Source organism: Apiospora hydei (assembly GCF_038363865.1).
Source record: "Apiospora hydei strain CBS 114990 chromosome Unknown utg000009l_segment0_segment0, whole genome shotgun sequence".
NCBI lineage: Eukaryota > Fungi > Ascomycota > Sordariomycetes > Amphisphaeriales > Apiosporaceae > Apiospora > Apiospora hydei.
The window spans coordinates 3,381,525-3,399,227 of NW_027117368.1; the positions used below are offsets into that span (position 1 = coordinate 3,381,525).

Sequence of the window (17,703 nt, forward strand, 5' to 3'; positions counted from 1 at the left end):
GGTCGAGCGGCGTCGGAATTCAAATGTGGGATTTTGTTCCCGTCAAGTGCAGGTCATGATTGCTACAGCTGGGAGCGATTGAGGGACTTAGGAGTTCCAGTTGTCGAGATAGATGGGGGCCCCTAAAACCGGCGGCCACTTTGGCGTCATTTGCCCAGCTGGCCAGAACCAAATGAGCCAAAATGTAGGTACGGCTAGGTACGGCGCTGGCTGGGCCTTAGTCTTGGTGCTGGATCTTCTGTTAGCAGTTAGATCCACGTGCATGGACAGCTCAGAGGGCCCCGCGCATCGGACTGCGGACTGCTTGCTGAGAGGTGGGATGACAGGCAAGCCAGGATGCCCAGGATGCCTGCGTGCTGAAGCAGGGTTTCGTTGGCTGCGCTCGTCATACCTGTTTCTGTGGTGCTCGTTGAACAGACTGCTTGGCACTCCCGGCTCGAAATAGTAGGCGGTGTGGTGGGCTGAGTTGTCCGGGTGAGCAGTTCCAAGTAGTAGGTTAGCAGAGCAGTAGCGAAGAGGCCGGCACGCGTCTCCGTGTCAACCACCCGGAAACACAAGACACACCCCTGTCACGCCCATCAACTGGCAAACTGGGTACCACCGCCATCGTAGTTTAGGCCGCAGAGAGAGGAGCGCGAATCTGGGGCGGGAGGTTGGTTGGATGCGACATCTTTTCTTTTGCATCTTGTGTCTGGTTTTCTGCTGAGACACTGAAGCATTTCCTCAAAGCCGGCCGTCTCTCGACCATTGGAAGAGATAGGCACGTCAACAACGAGAAAGCTTGTAACAACAGCCCGAGCAGCTGTCTGCAGGTATGTGCCATTAATCAATTGTTGTTCCCTACCCCACACCCCGACACCGACACCGACAGACAGGCTCTCTCAACACCGACTTTGACGGGTTGTTGAGCGAGCGAGTGCGTGCCTGAGAAGCGAATCCACTGCATAACCTACTGCCTGCCTACCTGGACACGCACCTAACAACGCATTCCCAATTCTCCAGGCATAATTTCGAGTCAGCATTCCGCATTCTCCGGAGAGCAGGCTCACTTAGCACCATACCCACGTTGACGCCTACCATCTCATCGCCGCCGCCGCTATGGCGCCGACCGATGCGCTGTCGGCGCCGGGAGCGGTTGCTTACTCCTCGGACAAGATGTCTGTCGGCGACGGGACCTGGGACTTCACCAAGAATGACTTCCTGCTCCCCAATCTGCAGGGCCTGCCGTTCGACATGATGCAATACAATGGTAAGAACTTGCTCCACCCGGCCACGCATACAAGCATATTGGTTCACTAACACCGCTATACCAGGCATGGGCAATCGCTTTTCCACAGTGAAACAGTATCACAGCCTGATACTGGCGCATGGAGTGATCGCTGCCATCGTTTTCCTCTTCATCGTGCCCATTGGGGTCATGATGGCCCGTTTTCACAGAGGCGCGCCTGGTGCCAATATCCGATATCACGCCTATCTGCAGATATTCGCCATTCTACTGGCCACCGTTGTTTTTGTCACTGGTTGGTTTGCCGTTGGGCCGAACCGCAGCTTGACCAATCCGCATCATGGCATTGGCGTCGCCATCTACACCATGATCTTGGTTCAAGCTGTCGGCGGCCGTCTTGTCAGGAGCATTCGAAAGCACTCGCTACGGCTCATGCTCCATCGCTGGATTGGACGCATCGTCACCATTCTCGGCATGATCCAAATTCCGCTTGGCCTCACGCTGTATGGCTCGCCCAAGGTTACCTTCATCTTGTACTCGATCTGGATGGCCATTCTGTTGTTCACGTACTTTGTCCTGAGCTACCGCCACGAGGGAGATTGGGACGAAAGGACCATCTATGGTGGCAGATCGGAAGTTGGCACCGGCAGGAGCAGGAGCAGGTATACTGCCTCGGACGTTACCGAAAAGAAAGAACACGGATGGCTGGGCCCCTTGGCAGCTGGCGCTGGCATCTTTGCTCTCCTGAAGGGACGAAAGGACAAGAAAGAGCGAGAACGAAGCCTGAGCAGATCTCGTTCGAGAAGCCGAAGCCGAGGCCCCGAGGTTATCCCATCAAGACGAGGGTCGACCAGCTATGTCGATGAAAAATTCACAGAAAAGCGTGAGGCACCGCACGGTGGCGGCTTCATGGACAAGCTGATCGGCGCTGCTGGGGTTGTGGGTGCTGGCGCACTGGCCAAGCGGTTCTTGGATCGCAAAGACAGTCGCAAGCATGGAGACGAAGAATATCAGTCAGTGGCGACAGATACACCCAGAAGAAACAGGCGGCCGGCCAGATCCGAGTACACCGAAAGCGAATTCAGTGACGAGATGACCAACCTCACCAGAAGCCATCGGGGCGGTAAGCCCATTCTCCCCGGCCCTGGTAACCCGACAGCTATGGCTGCTGCCATGAGTGCCGCCGACCGCCCTGACAGGCCCATTACACCACGACCGTCGCACGCACGCCCTGGCGACTCGAGACTGGATAGCACCCTGGATTCCGATTACTCATCTTACGTTAGTCCGTCGCGACGGGCACGAGAGGAGCGCGATACTGGCGACAGTGCTGGAAAGGGCCTGCTGGCGGGACTTGGCCTGGGCTGGTTCACAAAGAAATTGAAGGATAGGAGGGAGGCCAAAGCAGATGCAGACCGTCTTCGTTATGAAGAAGAAAGGAGAGACGGTCGCCACGGCTCCAAGTATACTGGGGATGGCTATGACTCGCCTGGCAGAAAACCTCCGCGCCGCTATACTGCACCCGCTGGCACGAACACTACCATGTCTGGCGAATCCGATTTCTCGTCAGCTGTTGAGTCGCGCCCGACTGTAATTGGACACGGAGGCCCGCCGATGCCACCTCTGGGCCCAGTAGGTGGCGCAGCCGCAGCTCCCGTCGCATCACACTACAAGTCTCGTTCCCGATCCCATTCGAGAGGTCCACCCCCATGCCGGTAGATATGCCGCCTCTCCCACCTGATCCTCACGGTGTTCTTCATCGGGATGAGTCTGTCAATGACGGGTACGCGTCAGCGAGTGGAAGACCGCAAAGGCGTGACTCCCGCCGCCGAAGGGACGGAAGCGCTGCGGCTGCGGCGGCCGCCGCATCGGCAAGTCTTTTGGCATCCGAGGTGGACGACCGACGACGTCGCGATGACAGCAGAACGCGCGCTGGCAGTCAGCCCGTCAGTGTCAAGGTCAAGTACCACGACGACCGTGACCGCAACGTCACATTGCGTCGGTTGACCGAGGAGGAGGCAGCACGGGAGCACCGGAACCGCAGATCTAATTCGATCAGCAGCGCATCAGGTGGTGAAGGTAGCAGTCGCCGACGCTACCGCAGGGACTCCAGTGCGAACCGAACAGTCACAGACCTGCATTCCGGGCGACACGGGGATGATCCCTTGTCGGCTCCAACTCCTGCCTTCGCAGGCGGGAAGCGAGCGAAGGACTCGGCCTACTACTCTGGGCCGGACCACCCTCCACCAGCTCCTCCCACGGGCCCTCCTCCCATGACGCCCCTCCATAATAACAACACTGTCTCTAGTATCGGCAGTCATGGCACGTGGAGCGCGATGAGCCCCTCGCCCGGCGGACCCGGCGGAACCGGGGCTTCCAACACCACATCGGCAGCGGATAGGCGTAGGCAGAGAAGGATGGAGAGGAGGACGGGGCGGCCGTCGGGTACCGTTGAATTCGACTAATAGCCTAGGCTGTTGTTAATTTTTTTGAATTCGATACAACAGATCAGAAAGATTGCATCATTGCTAGGCGTTTGATATGGGCGTTGGATTGCATTGATGCAGCATTTTCCGGTTGTAGATGAGCAACCTAGCACCTTTCTCATCATCTGTTGGATTTGTTTACCTTAATGACGCACGCAATAAAAAGAGGGTTTATGGGAATTATGTAGATACGACGGCTCCGAGGCGGGAATTGTTGATTTGGAGGCCATGCTGGATTTATTGTACTGTATTAGATATGATCAAACTGCCAATACGAATGTTTTGCTCTTCATGAATCGGTTCAGTTGCGTCGATGCCAGAATACTGTCTGAACCAGGCCGCGCCGCGCACAGGAGCCAGAAACTGGCACAGAGAACCTTGGAACCAAAGACCCTGAGATAAGTAGGTCCAGTCAACCATGCAGGTACGCAGGCTAAGAGGCACGGCATCATTGATGCATGTAGGTCTATAAACTAGCCCAGATCGTTCCCGGTTCAGGGGTCTGCACAGTAGTAATCATCGGCACCCCAGTGGGGCACAGCTCTCTGGGGAGGGGGAGAAAGTATACCTTAAAGTACGATTTATCGATAAGCGCAGGAACGCGAACAAGCGAACAACTCAACGCGTCCATCGCCTAACAACCATTTCAAAAAGAACACCAATCTGGTTCATTGAAGGGACAGTTCTGGCCCTGCGCTGTTGGAATCTGAGGGACTACCGGCACACAATTGCTTGACTGCATTGCGCGCTACGCGCAACCAACACTCGACATGGAGTCCGACCAGCAACAAGAACAAGCCGCGACGGCAGCACCACAGTCCACCGCAACATCCCAGCAATCGCCAGCGCAACCAGAGCCAACATCGAACTCCACGGGCGCAACACAACAGACAGAACCGGCATCTGCTGGCTCCTCCACACAAGCACAGCGGCCTGCCACGGCACCGGCCTCTCCACCCTTGCCGACCCGACACACACCCCAAGCCCCGGGGCCCCGCGCCGCCCGCTTCCAAAAGGTCCTCGATGACTCGCTAAAACATACGCTGGGGAAGGTGACGTGGGACAACTTCGCCAGTTGCTACCCGACGATTGCGGATCGTGCGCCCGCGACGCTGAAGGCAGCACAGCGACAAATGGTGGATCGTTTAACGATGCTTTGCAAGGTATGCTCTCTCCTCGTATTCAGTCTCCCGAATTCTATGCGACACTCAGCATGAGGGCCAGGCTAATAGCAATGTTTGATAAAACAGAAAGAGTTTGACTCCATCTTGACGAGTCGAAATGTTGTCAACAAGCTTAATGAGCTTGAAGGGCTGGTGAGCGAAGCCGAGTTGCGTCGCGACGAGGCTGGACTTCCTGACCAGAACAATATACCTACACCGTACGTTCATCTATCTTCTGTTGCTACTGGATGCTATACTAATCCCAAGAACAGGCCCCATCTCCTGCCTGCGTCAGATATTCTGGCTGCGCATCTACAGCCACACCTAGTGGCGTCCCAGTCGCAGCTCAACGCGCGGCTGCAGACAACGCAGTCACACAACGCGCGGCTCTGGGCAGACATCCAACAGCAGCGCGCCGAGCTTTCGAGTTTGACTGGTCTGCTCGAGAAACTGGTCAAGGACCTGGAAGAAGCGGGCGGCATGCTGGACGATGCTGGCGTGCAAACCGAGATCGCGAAGGAGACGCGCGAGGTCGAAAGTGAGATGATGATGGACACATCATGACGATAAACCAGGATCCAAGCCAATGTTGCCGGAGCCTATGCTCGGCAGCAACGAGCCTCCAACTACCTACTTTCTTCGTCCTTTCCAGATACCCCCTACACGACCCGCCAGGTAGATCTGCTGTCTAGTGAAGGGACGCCAAGATATATAAGCAGGGTGTGCTTAGAGCAGTACAAATACAATCCGCCGCGTCCGATGGTCGGCGCTGGGTCGCGCTGTCGAGCCTCGCCGAGAAGAAGTGGCCCGGGATTCCTATGCCTCATTTCCTCGAGGAGGAGCCGTAGGCCAAGCCGTTTATGGATTCCAAAAATGGGATGTACAAGATTCCACGGCCACGGCATTAGAGCTTGACATGCAGCGCCACACGGGGTCCCAGAAGGTTTCGATTTCGCGGCGTATCTTGAATGAAGTTGGGGGAGATAGAATGGATAGGACCAGTCAAGCTCTGGATTAATCATGGCCGGGCCGCGGTACGAAGGAGGTTCAGGAGTTCATAGTTGCCTTGGGAAAGGCTATCGAGGCAAACTTAGTAAGTGCTCTTGATAGTAAGTATGCAGATGCTCATGCATGAGCTTCGAGCACCCTGGAAACCCATGTATTGATAAGAGTAGGCAAATGGTGACGATAGGACGACCCTGATGGAAGCTTCGAAGAGTGGCAGATATCTCAAGACAGCATTCATTTGATTGATGGGAAGATTGAAGGGATTGTTCACGTTGCCCTAAGCAGCCTGCATCAATGGCAGATATATGACGCCGATATCTGTATGGATGTCTCGTTGTTGTATGCACAATGGATACGGATAGAACCGGTGTAGATCCGAGACCGGCAATATGAATTACATCCAGGGAGATGGGGTTTTGCCATCCCTGGAGAACACCAGGTGCAGGTCTTTTCACTGCTCGCTCCAGGTGTTCATTTAGTATACTGGGATTTCTGGGGGGTATTGGATCGCAAAAATATTCTGTTGCTCTTCTACCAAAATTCACATACAAAATTCCATGTACGTAATAGAGAAGTGTAGGTTGGGTTTAGATAGCCCGTACTTTATTCATCCAATGGATGAGTGTCCACAGGCCCATCATGACGTCCGCGTCCTATCAATTGGGTCGAAGATGGTTTTGAGTGCTGGATATCCCGGCTCGCTGCTCTCTCTTTTTGCTCTTTGGTCCCAGGTATGTTGTGGTACATGCAAGTGCCTAATACGGTAGTCCAAGTAAAGTAGAAATAGCAGCACATCCATCACGGCAATTGGGGTGCTAAGAGTACTACTAGAGTGCCAGAGCTGGAGCTGGAGCACCTAAAAAAGAGCAGTGACAGTGGCCTAGACAGCGAGTGAGAGGCCTAAAGAGAGAGGCGAGCCGGAACGAGCACGTTTCCTAATTGGACTAACTCCGGGCGTTGTCTCCAACCAGCCCGCCCGCGATCAAAATCGGTCAGTGCCAGGCCAACCCATCTTTCCCTCTCCATCCTCGACCTAGACCTGACCTTGGGTAAATTTGACGACCACCATCCTCTTGCCCTGTCTCCAGAAACTTCTGAATCGAGACGGGACAAACAAACAACCATCCAATCAATCCCGTCCATTCTCGCCTCTCTCCCTCTCTTCCCTCTCGATTCGCAATTTTGCGCAAAACCAGGACCATCTTCTTCCACCTCCCCGCCTATCCCTCCGCCCAGAACTTACAGCAACAATAAGTCAAATCCAGTGCGTCCATACATACACCAACACCAACGGAACACCCTCCTCGTGGCTCGCATTCCTCCCGCAGGCGACTACGTCAAATCTCATCTTATCTATCCATCCTCCATCATAGCCTGGTAGAATTGGTCGTTTGTCAGACGAGCCCACTCTAGCTTGCTGCTGCGCTTCCACTTAAACATCCAAAAAGTCAAAAAGGTAAGCCACCTTACACACTGTACCAAAGCTGGGGGAAAAAATCGCCAACACTTTGTCGCCGCTTCCTTCTCTTCTTCTCTCGTCCACCTTCTTCTTGTTCTTTCTTCTTGCCAGCCTAGGGCTAACGAATCACCACTTTCCACAGCTCGCCCTCCACTTCGACCCCGTCAAAACTTGTCCGCGGCGCTTGCAATTCCCGATTGTGTATTTGTCGAGGCCCCAGATAACAACTGCGCACCTCCTCCCGACACTTCGCCCCCCACTCACCACCACCACCACCTTAACATACACACATCACCGACGCAAACATGGCAACCAACGGCAAGTCTACCTGTTTGCGAACGGGCTCGGCCTGTTCTTGTGCGCGCTTAGGCTAACCAGACTGCAGGTGCTGGCTCGACTCCCGACACGTCCAATGTGTCCACCACCGGCAGCAACTCAAACCTGGGTAAGGATGAGGTCGCCTGGTATTTCGTCGAGCAATACTACACCACCCTAAGCAAGAGCCCCGAGAAGCTGCATGTACGTCTGGCTTGCGTGCCCCCAACTTGTGTGTGTGGCCTCCACTGACCCCGTCCCAGCTCTTCTACAGCAAGCGGTCGCAACTCGTCTACGGCAAGGAGGCCGAGGTCTCCACGGTTTCGGTCGGTCGACAAGAGATCCAGGAGCGCATCAAGAGCCTCGACTTTAAGGAAGACACAAAAGTGCGCATCTCTAATGTCGACTCACAAACTTCCTTCGACAACATCGTCATCCAGGTCATCGGCGAGAGCTCCAACAAGACCGGCGAGGACCCCAAGAAGTTTGTCCAGACCTTCGTGCTGGCCCAGCAGCCGTCGGGCTACTTCGTCCTGAACGACATTCTCCGATACGTCGATGACGGTGCGGTCGAGGAGGAGCAGGCCGAGGAGCCCGTGGCTGCCGAGGAGGTCCCTGCCGAGCAGTCTACGAGTGCGGCCCCCGAGACCGCCGAGGAGACCGCCGAGCCCGTCGCCCCCGAGCCGGCTGCTGGGGAGCCTGCTCCTGCTAGCTCCCTGGACCCTGCTGCTGTCGACCAGAAGCTCGAGGAGGTGAGCGCTTCCGGCAAGGATGCCAGCGTCAACGGCGATGCTGCTGCCGACCAAAGTGCCGCTGCTGCACCCGCTGCAGAGACCGCCGAGAAGGCCGAGGCCTCGAAGCCTGACCCCGAGGCTCTTGCAAAGGAGGTCGAGGCAGAGACCACTCAGGAGCCTGAGAAGCCCACCGACCCCAGCCCTACCCCTGTTGCCACACGTCAAGCTGCGCCCCCTCCTGCTGCTGCTGCTCCCCCAAGCCTGCTCAGCCTGCCCAGCCTCCTAAGCCCATGACCTGGGCTGGCCGTATTGCTGCTGCTGCCGCCGCCAACGCACCAAAGCCCGCGCTCCCCAAGGCTGCGGCGCCTTGCTGCCGCTGCCGCTCCTGCCCAGCCTCGCCCTGCCGCCCAGGCCGCAGCACCCGCTGCTCAGGCCGCGGCAACCACTCCCGCACCTGCCCAGACATCTGAGCCGGCCGCCGCAAAGGAGTCCACCGAATGGCAGACGGCTGGCGGCGACAACAAGCGTGCCCGCCCGCAATCTATCTCAGCGCCCCGTGCCGAGAAGGAGGAACCCTCGGTTACGTGAAGTATGTGACCGAGAAGGTGGAGAGCGAGGATCTTAGAGCCGCTCTCGCTGCTCACGGCGAGTTGGTCTACTTCGACATCAACCGCCAAAAGGTATGCCTTTCTTGAAACGTGCTTGTTGGAATAACGGACACTAATAGATCATACAGAGCTGTGCTTTTGTCGAGTTTGCCAACCCCGCTGGTTACAACGCAGCAGCTGCTGCCAACCCTCACGTGGTCAATGGCGAAAGCATCGTCGTTGAGCCCCGGCGCCCAAGGCCAGTGCCTATGGCGGAGCTAACTACAGCAACACTGGCCGCGGTAACGCAGCCAACCGAGGAGGCCGTGGTGGCATGGACGGAGGCCGAGCTGGAGGCCAGGGACGTGGCAACTTCGGTGGCCAGAACCGTGGCCGGGGTGGTATGCCTCGTGGTGGTGCCCGCGGTGCTTCCCAGGCTGCCAATGCCTAAAATCCTTCAGGTCTGAAGGGTGAGCCTGGAATGGCATGGGTATATTCAGTAAAAGCCGAGCTGTGCGACACAGCTAGGGGGGTTACGCATCGAGTACGACATAATGATGGACCACAGCATTGCTTACGAGAAAAGAAGAGGCGGGCTGGGGTTGAATTCAGGGGGTTGTTTCCACCAAGGTGCTCATGGAAGGACTTTGTCATATGCTTGATGTGTGTGCGTTGGTTTTGAGTTTTCGATTTGGTTTAGGGCCAAATTGACCTCTGGGATTGCAGCATGGCGACGATTGATTTTGCTGGCAGCTAGCATTATTTGGAGGGGGATCTGTACAAACACTGATCAGCGAGGGCTGGGGAGGGAAAAGCCGAACTGATACCTCGTTATTCATTTGCATGGATGGAGTGAAAAAAATAGGAGGGGTTTGGGATTTCTACAGCGAACAAGAGAGTATAATACTGGCTCAAAAGTATTTTGAAACTCTTTTACCTCATGTATTAGTGTAGTGTAATGGTACAACGAAGTTAATGACAATTTGTGTAAAATATCAATGTCTAGAGCCTTGCTTGCTTGTCGTATTCCAGGTAAGGTCGCTGTCAGGAGGGGGCTACCGTGGCCGTCTTGTCATGGTGATAGGAGCACCGACTTCGACCAATGGACGACTTTCTCATGTGTGCCATGGCATTTACTATAGATACAGACAGCCAGAGATGGACATGATAACCAATGGCTGCCCCAGTGCGCCTACCACCTACCTGGAACAGTTAGCTTGCGGTGTCCTATAGGCCAGCCTCGGGGGTACCAGCTGCAGGGCCTTGCATAGGGCAGTATGCAATGTCGAACGTGACACGGCAACTGACGCAAACCAGCATCTGTCAGATTCGTCATCTGATTCGGGAATTGGAACGCTTATTTGAACGCAGAGGAGGGCGAAAGGCTAGCCCCCGTCTACAGGCATCTCCTCTGTTGCCTCGAGACATCCCGCCCCGGCTGGCCTAATACGGCCAATGCCATGGCTTTGAGTTCGTTAGACATGAGCAGGAGTTGCCGACTCCGCATTCTTATTAGATCGGCATCTTGAGAAACCTACTACCTTCGTTTATCCCCTCACTTCTCTGTAGCAGCAAACCCTCCTGGCTGGTCGAGTGTTGTCCATGCTTCTTTCCCCTTAATATGAGCAAGAACCCCGAACCAAGCCAAGAACCTTTATTACAGAGAGAAGACAATACTGGACTCAACAGAGGGGAGGGAAGGGAGCTGATGGCAGGCTCGAGAAGACGTATACGCTGTTGCATGCGGAGGTGGGGATTGCGGCGGATTATCCAAAGTATGTGCATATGTGTGTGATCGTGTGCAGAGGCGATCAGCTCGAACACGGGGTATCAATAGGGGCTTACATCAAGCGTCCCAATACGATGACCAGCCACTAACAAGACTTACGTTTTATATAGGAGGCGATATGTGATACGAGTCAGGGCAGATACCGATCAATTCTTGCTATCCTGTGTCGAGTTGCCCAAGTTTATCAGGTGGTTGAACGCTCTCTTTGCGGCCATCAGAGGGAGTTTCCCGAGGACTAGGAAAAGGGGAGACCACATCGGGGACGAAAGCGATGGGGTGAACAGTTGGTTTACTGTGCATTATCTGATGCATTTCGTGTCATACCTCCCGATAGAACATGGGATCTTCTTATAGCTTAGAGTTTCTCTTCTTTATAACATCTAATGTTGCCAGTTTTCTCTTGTCCGGAGTCTATGATCAATCAAGTGTTGGTCGCCAGGTAGTTCTGTGAGGACAGGACTGGTAAGGACCAGTATGCCACGCCGATTCTGCTCACCATGCGCTCGTAACCTCTCTTATCAAACCGGTATCTCCCTCGTCTGCGTATGCCTCAAGACGTTCACTTCGATGCCGTACTCGGAGTAGCCCGCACCATCGCCGCCACCATCGTGGCCCGCGGAACAGGTAGTGTCATTCCCAATCTCACCAATAGCCGTCCCCGATCCCGGCGCTGATGATGTCTGGTGGTGATGGTAGTTGGCCGGCCGGAATTGGTCGCCAAACTCGATCTCGGCGATGCTGTCGAACTCCTTGCGCGTCGAGCCCGCGCCGAACGTGCGCAGTTTGTGGCTTCCCCTGTCGCTGCTGCTGCCACCGCCGCCCCCACCCCGGTATCCCTTGCCCCGGCTCTGGCTTTGAGCTTCGTCGGTACGACGGAGCTTGGATGTAACGTGGAGGACGAAGACGCGGAGCGTAGGGAGGCAACCGCAGAGGACGATGAGGTTCGATTCGACGACCCTGTTGGGCGAAGCGCGTCAGCGGTAGCGTCAAAGAGGGGGGTATAAGGGTATTGTTGACAGTATACGGGGTGGAGAACACTTACAGCCACAGCATCGCATCAGCCATGGTCCACGGCGTGTCAGGATTGGTGATCATGGACAGCAGGCTATGCAGACGCATGATGGCGGCGGCGAGCGTGATGGTGCCGATGCCGAACCAGGCCAGCAGCGCGGCCTTGCGCTTGGCCGACATCTGCAGGCCCAGGACGGTGGGGATGGGGTGCAGCATGAGCAGGAAGTCGGTGACGCCGCCCGCGATGGCCTGGAGCAGGTACCAGGGCGGGCGCGAGATGCAGTTGTCGCCCGTGTAGAGGCGCAGGTCCCACGCCGCCGCGACGGGCGGCACGCGAACATGACGGCCAGCCAGACGGAGCCGAAGCACGCGATGCACAGGAAGCCCGTCAACAGGATGCCGTAGCGGTACCAGCGCGCCGGCGAGAGGCGGTGGTAGAAGATGCACAGGACGAGCTTGGCCAGGACGGTTCCCCTGCGGCGCGCAAATGCGGGATTTCTTCCGGTCAGTGACGTGACGGTCTCGAGATTCGACGTGGGCTATGATGGATGGGGAGGAGGTTGAAACTGGAGAAGAATGGACAAGACTTACAGAATGGCAGTCAGGGTTAAAGCATGGATGACCTTTCACCGTCCCGTTAGTAGATAAGTTCTAGATGTCGTCTACACGCTGGAAAAGGGGTTGTCGTACTTCACTCATGTAAATAGACTTATCCAGCGACTGTTCCCAGGCATGCAATCCAACAAGCCCAAGAGACCATAGATGCAACATCATTGCCTGGGTCGCCACGAGAAATGCCTACGGATACAAGACAACAAGTCAGCCACCTGTGACGCCGGTTCATAAAAGAGGCTGGTGAATACAACCCAGCGGAACGACGACACTTACCCAAGCAGCCACAATCAAGTCTACTATGGAACACAGGGCAAGCAACATGTCAGCAGCCGGTGACAAGGAAGTGGTCATAATATACACGCGTTGAGATCGGGTAGCCCGTCAATTACGTACAGTCGTCGACGAGGAATTTCCCCATCACAAACAGAGAAGTGTAGACTCGCTGCGCCAGAAACAGTGTGGCGATGGGGAACTCGATTCCGAAGGCCAGAAACACGTTCGTCTTGGTGGTCTCGTCTCGGTACGGGTGGGTGAAGTTGACTACCCAGCCTTCCGGGGGTGGCAGGAGCACTTCGGTGCCGTTGATGACGGGGAAGGCCATATTGTCTCCGTCTCGCGCGCGCGTTTCAAGATGCCCTTAAGGTGATGATAGTAATGGCAATGGAATATCCTACGGATTTCCTGAGGAAACATAAGAGCCAAGGACTTCTTCCTTCATGTCCGCAAGGGAGATCACTCTATATGCCGAGGAAACAGTCCAGGGCTCGAAACATGGTTCTCTGGGGTTTTCCATTGCTTTGTGTAACTGAGAAAATTCTGGCCCAGCCAATCCCACGATTATCGGCACTTACTCGCTTGCCTGAAAAGGAGGACGGGTTTATACCCTACTACCTATGAGTGACGATCTATAATAAAGTCAAAGTACCGTTCGAAGCTGAAAGCATGTTCCCTGTCCGTGGCATTAACACCAACTCTGAACCCCAGCATCCAAGCAAGCGCAACGGCGGTAAGCTTGGAACCGCTTACATACTTAGTATATCTGAGATTTGTTCCTCCAGCGTTCTTCTGGGGTCTGGGGAAACATCCCCCGCTAATATTGTAATCCCCCTCCCCTGAAATCATTAACAAGCGAGATCCGGTGCCCGGCCGCGGCCCGCATAAGAAGCCCCTGTCCATGCATGGGCTTGAATAGCACACCGTCCAATAGTACCGCTGTCGATGGGCATCCAGACGACGAGGCGCTCGGATGTTACATGGAACGGGAAAGAAAAAGAAAAGAAGAACGAACCCAAAACCAGTCTCAGAGGGAGAGCCAAGGACCCTATCTTTACTTCATGGTATATAATCGGTAGTATAGACAACGGGCACTAACAGGTTCGGCGCATATTGTCAGCAATCGTATGATTCTGCTTCAGCCACAACGATATCGAGGGGCAGCTCCCTGTCCGCTATTATCATGGACGCTTCTTCGACCACATGACGAATCGATGCGTAGAGAAGGGGAAGCGGGCTGGAAATCTGGTATCAACCGCCAACATCGTCGATCAGGCGAGTGCGAGCATCATCGAGCTGAAGAACGAGTACGTACTCCACCAGAAGATCGAGTTCAGTTTTGTAAGCCTGGTGTCTCCTTGCGCGCGTGTGTGAGAGAGTGTGCAGTCCAGGAGAGATTTTCGTTAACGAACAGGGTTGGATACCAACCACGCCGCAACACCCCCCCGCGTCTTCTCCCATTATTTGCTCCTTTCGCACCCCATGTCAACGTGGGGGTGTGAACACCACCGCCTCTCGCTACCCATTCAGCTAGGCAGTCACCCGATTGGGGAGCGCTCCAGTTCAGACAGAGACGGGGTGGCAACGGGTTTCTTCAGCTACATGATATGTATATGGTGATAGGAGGGGTTGGCCACCGAAGGAATGGCTAATAAAAGCTTGCAGTCCAGCGTCCCATCCAAGGAACAAACAAATATTATCATCCAAGTCTATTTTCCCTGCACTGCAGCGCGAGTGGGTGGCTGCGTTGCACTGCTCGTCCTATGCATATACGATATAGATAACTTATAAGACCTGCTGCACCAGTCAGTCAGTTGGTTGGTTGGCTCTTTTCGTCGTTCCAAAGTCCTGCAGAGCCTTTACCCGACCAGACGGATCAGCGCTTGGCACGACCTATCACATCCGGAAGTCATTCCGCTTGCCGGCACACCCCTCCCCCTCGTCAGCGATGAGGGATACCTCATTTAAGTTCCTGGCATCTGCCGTTCTAAATGTAGCAGCAGCTGTGGTAGCCTTCACACCGCAGACCAACATGACGTGCTCTCAACTGCCAGCCAATGAAGCAACCGGTGCTGCCCCGGGTACCGACTCGACGGTTCGTATCTTCTTACCCCAACCCCTTGGACGTGCTTGCTTCACCTACTGATCGACCAGCAGTGTAACCTGCTCGAAGCCGCTGGCTTCCAGGTCCTTCGACCCAACACTGCAGAATACAATGCACGCGAGGCCGAGTACTACTCGGTATCGGCGCAGATGAGCCCGTCATGCATCGTCCAACCCAAGATAGCACAGGAGGTCTCCAAGTTGATGAAACTCCTGGTCACCAACACTACCTCAAACTGGGCCGTCCGCTGCGGTGGCCATACTGCCTGGGGCCCGGCAGCTGATAGTAAGATCGCGAGCACCGCCTGACTGAGGTAATCGACGTACCGATAAACTGACAAGTAGCTTTAACCTAAAGTCCACGATGGTGTCACGATCGATCTTGGTAGGCCTGCCTTTCTTCCGACGGTTCACTATTACGCAACATCGTGTTACTGACAAAATTTCTCAGGACTGATGAACCAAACCGAGTATGACGCGGAAACGCAAACTGCCAAGATCCAAGGTGGCTCGCTTTGGAAAGATGTATACAGTACACTTGAACCGTACGGAGTGACTGTTCCCGGTAAGCAGCCTTCGGTGTTCGATTCATCCTGCATTGATGTGTCTCGGGAGGTATTGTATGGTTCCCTGGGAGCCCCCTCAGACACGTGGCTTGTTTCTTGAAACAACAATACTAAGAACGAGAGTCTATAGGCGGGCGCACCTCGACGGTCGGTGTAGGCGGCTTCATCCTCGGAGGTGGAAACAACTTCTACAGTGGCCATGTTGGCTTTGCTTGCGATAATGTCGTCAATTACGAAATCGTCCTTGCCAATGGGTCAGTTCTCTAGCAGTCCAAGATCCGAAGCGGGCACTTTGTGTTGCAGTATTGTTAGCTGACGCCTGGTTTCCCTGCTCGTGAATAGAGATTTGGTCAATGCCAATGCCAACGAGAACGCCGACTTGTGGAAGGCCCTCAAAGGCGGCTCCTCCAACTTCGGCATCGTCACACGCTTCGACATGCGCGCCTTCGCTGCGGGCGACTTGTACGGGGGTCTTATTACGCACCCGCTCAGCGCGACGGACCGGGTCATCAGCGCACTCTCGCACTTCGTTGACGGCGCCGCGGACTACCAGGCGGGATCCGCCTTCGCCTTCTGGTCGTATATCCGTGGCGCCTCCGAGTCCGTCATCATCTCGGCATTGCACGACGCCACCGGCACGGCCGATGCGCCCGCCTTCGCTGAGTACGCGGCAATCGAGCCGCGACTCTCATCGAGTCTGCGGAAGGACAGTCACCTGAATATGACTATCGAGCTGAACTTCGAGAAAGGGTTCCGGTATGGCTTCCTCCCTACAGATTCAAAATCTCTTCCTAGTGGAACGATGACCATACCTCTCCTTTTCCATATTTCCACACAAGCCCTGCATACCTTTGGCTCCATGAGACCGGATCTGTTGCTGACCAATCCGCTATAGTAATGTCTGGTTTGCTCAAACCGTGGTGAATGACCCGGCGATCCTTAAATTTATAATCGAAGAGCACAACACCTTCGTGGAGTCCTGGAAGGCCGAAGTGGGCAACGACACCTTTAGCCTGTATACGCCGTTCCAGCCACTGCCAGCGGTCCTCTTCGCGCACGGCGCCGCGCAAGGAGGCGGCAACGTGCTGGGAATGAACGTGACGAGCATGCGGGGCCGCAACTGCGTGCTGCACCAGGCCTTCCTAGTGTTCGAGGGCGGGCCGGAGCTCGAGGCCGAGGCGCGGCGGCGGATGACGGGCTACCGCGAGGCCGTCAAGCGGGAGAGCGTGCGCACGGGGACCGACGTCGCGTTCGAGTACCTCAACTACGCCGACAAGGCGCAGGACCCGCTGCAGTCGTACGGCGCCGACAACGTCGCGTTCCTGCGGGGCGTCGCGGCCAAGTACGACCCTGAGGGGATCCTCCGGAGACGCATGCCGGGGGGTTCAAGATATCAGAGGATGAGTGAATATGGGGCGGTTGAGGAGTGAGGCTCTTCTTGGTGCAAATCCCTACATAGTCGCAATTCCGAGAATAGTCGTCCCTCGGAGGAGACCGGTGGACAATGACTCGAATCCCTGTCCCGAACCCCTGTCTGTAGAATGATAATCTAGCCTTGGTATAGGGCGCAAAAGATAGGGACCTGCCGCACGAGATGATTTGCAGGATCGATACTCGACCGCTCAAGCTGTTTGACCATACTGGCTACCGTCATTTATCCTTAATTTACTCAACTCCGTGTTTTTTGCTGGGGCGGTGCCCATGATGTCTCGCAGTAGCGCGGATGCCACTCGACTTGATGGGCAGACGAAGGAGTTGACTGAGTCGAGGCAAGGCTCTATCCGCACGCATGTCCCGCAGCGGATCGTACTGATGTCCTGCGGCGTCAAGGAAAGCCAGTAGCAAAGACTTCGATCGGCCCTTAGAGCAAATGCGAGCACTCGAACGGGCTCCACGAGTTTCAACCTGTTCCGAGGGGGTACTTCCTTCTTACAGAGCGGTAGAAGGTGGCTGTGCAGCTAGGCAACTGTGAAGCATCAACGCTACCCTTTCATGCAAAAGCGTCGTAGAACGCGATGACCACGACATGCGCCCCTTATGAGCAGCATAACTACAGCAGCCAGCGGGCTAAATAGTATGCTCGCGCGCAGGGGTTAGTTGGGTCAAAGATGGGATGCTGGTAATCTGGGTCAAGTGGTCAAGATGTTGCCCGCCATAAGGTGATCGATGGATTTTCCCGCGCCCTGCATTGATCTTCAAACCTGGTAAGGGATCCCAAACCAAAGCCTGCAACGGCTTGATAGACGATGAGGCTGTGCCCATTCGGAGTGGTTCATTAATGCCCGTGATATGGATGGTGGATGGCATTATCGATACTGGTATGGCCCAGACCCAGACTGCCGGACTTCTCCACACATTGCAACTTGGCG

General features: G+C 55.3%; 5 protein-coding genes across 5 annotated transcripts; 4 read left to right on the top strand and 1 right to left on the bottom strand.

The window, feature by feature from the left end:
• Window positions 1-1,098: 1,098 nt before the first annotated feature.
• On the top strand, window positions 1,099-3,690 carry PG997_012816 (uncharacterized protein; the record flags this gene model as incomplete). The annotated part of the gene is made up of 3 exons (XM_066817130.1): window positions 1,099-1,249; window positions 1,314-2,857; window positions 2,923-3,690. 3 exons carry the CDS (start codon window positions 1,099-1,101, stop codon window positions 3,688-3,690), a joined length of 2,463 nt encoding a protein of 820 aa, XP_066662822.1.
• A 791-nt stretch (window positions 3,691-4,481) lies between these two features.
• PG997_012817 (uncharacterized protein) lies at window positions 4,482-5,438 on the top strand (the record flags this gene model as incomplete). The annotated part of the gene is made up of 2 exons (XM_066817131.1): window positions 4,482-4,874; window positions 4,962-5,438. 2 exons carry the CDS (start codon window positions 4,482-4,484, stop codon window positions 5,436-5,438), a joined length of 870 nt encoding a protein of 289 aa, XP_066662823.1.
• A 2,208-nt stretch (window positions 5,439-7,646) lies between these two features.
• On the top strand, window positions 7,647-9,444 carry PG997_012818 (ntf2 and rrm domain-containing protein; the record flags this gene model as incomplete). Its single annotated transcript, XM_066817132.1, has 6 exons — window positions 7,647-7,671; window positions 7,727-7,860; window positions 7,920-8,600; window positions 8,784-8,969; window positions 8,993-9,070; window positions 9,127-9,444. The coding sequence occupies 6 exons, from the start codon at window positions 7,647-7,649 to the stop codon at window positions 9,442-9,444; spliced, it is 1,422 nt and encodes a 473-aa protein (XP_066662824.1).
• A 1,840-nt stretch (window positions 9,445-11,284) lies between these two features.
• PG997_012819 (uncharacterized protein) lies at window positions 11,285-12,993 on the bottom strand (the record flags this gene model as incomplete). The annotated part of the gene is made up of 3 exons (XM_066817133.1): window positions 11,285-11,723; window positions 11,809-12,316; window positions 12,786-12,993. The coding sequence occupies 3 exons, from the start codon at window positions 12,991-12,993 to the stop codon at window positions 11,285-11,287; spliced, it is 1,155 nt and encodes a 384-aa protein (XP_066662825.1).
• A 1,704-nt stretch (window positions 12,994-14,697) lies between these two features.
• Window positions 14,698-16,764, top strand: PG997_012820 (uncharacterized protein; the record flags this gene model as incomplete). The annotated part of the gene is made up of 7 exons (XM_066817134.1): window positions 14,698-14,760; window positions 14,823-15,054; window positions 15,127-15,153; window positions 15,220-15,333; window positions 15,465-15,588; window positions 15,677-16,090; window positions 16,230-16,764. The coding sequence occupies 7 exons, from the start codon at window positions 14,698-14,700 to the stop codon at window positions 16,762-16,764; spliced, it is 1,509 nt and encodes a 502-aa protein (XP_066662826.1).
• Between the last annotated feature and the right edge of the window lie 939 nt (window positions 16,765-17,703).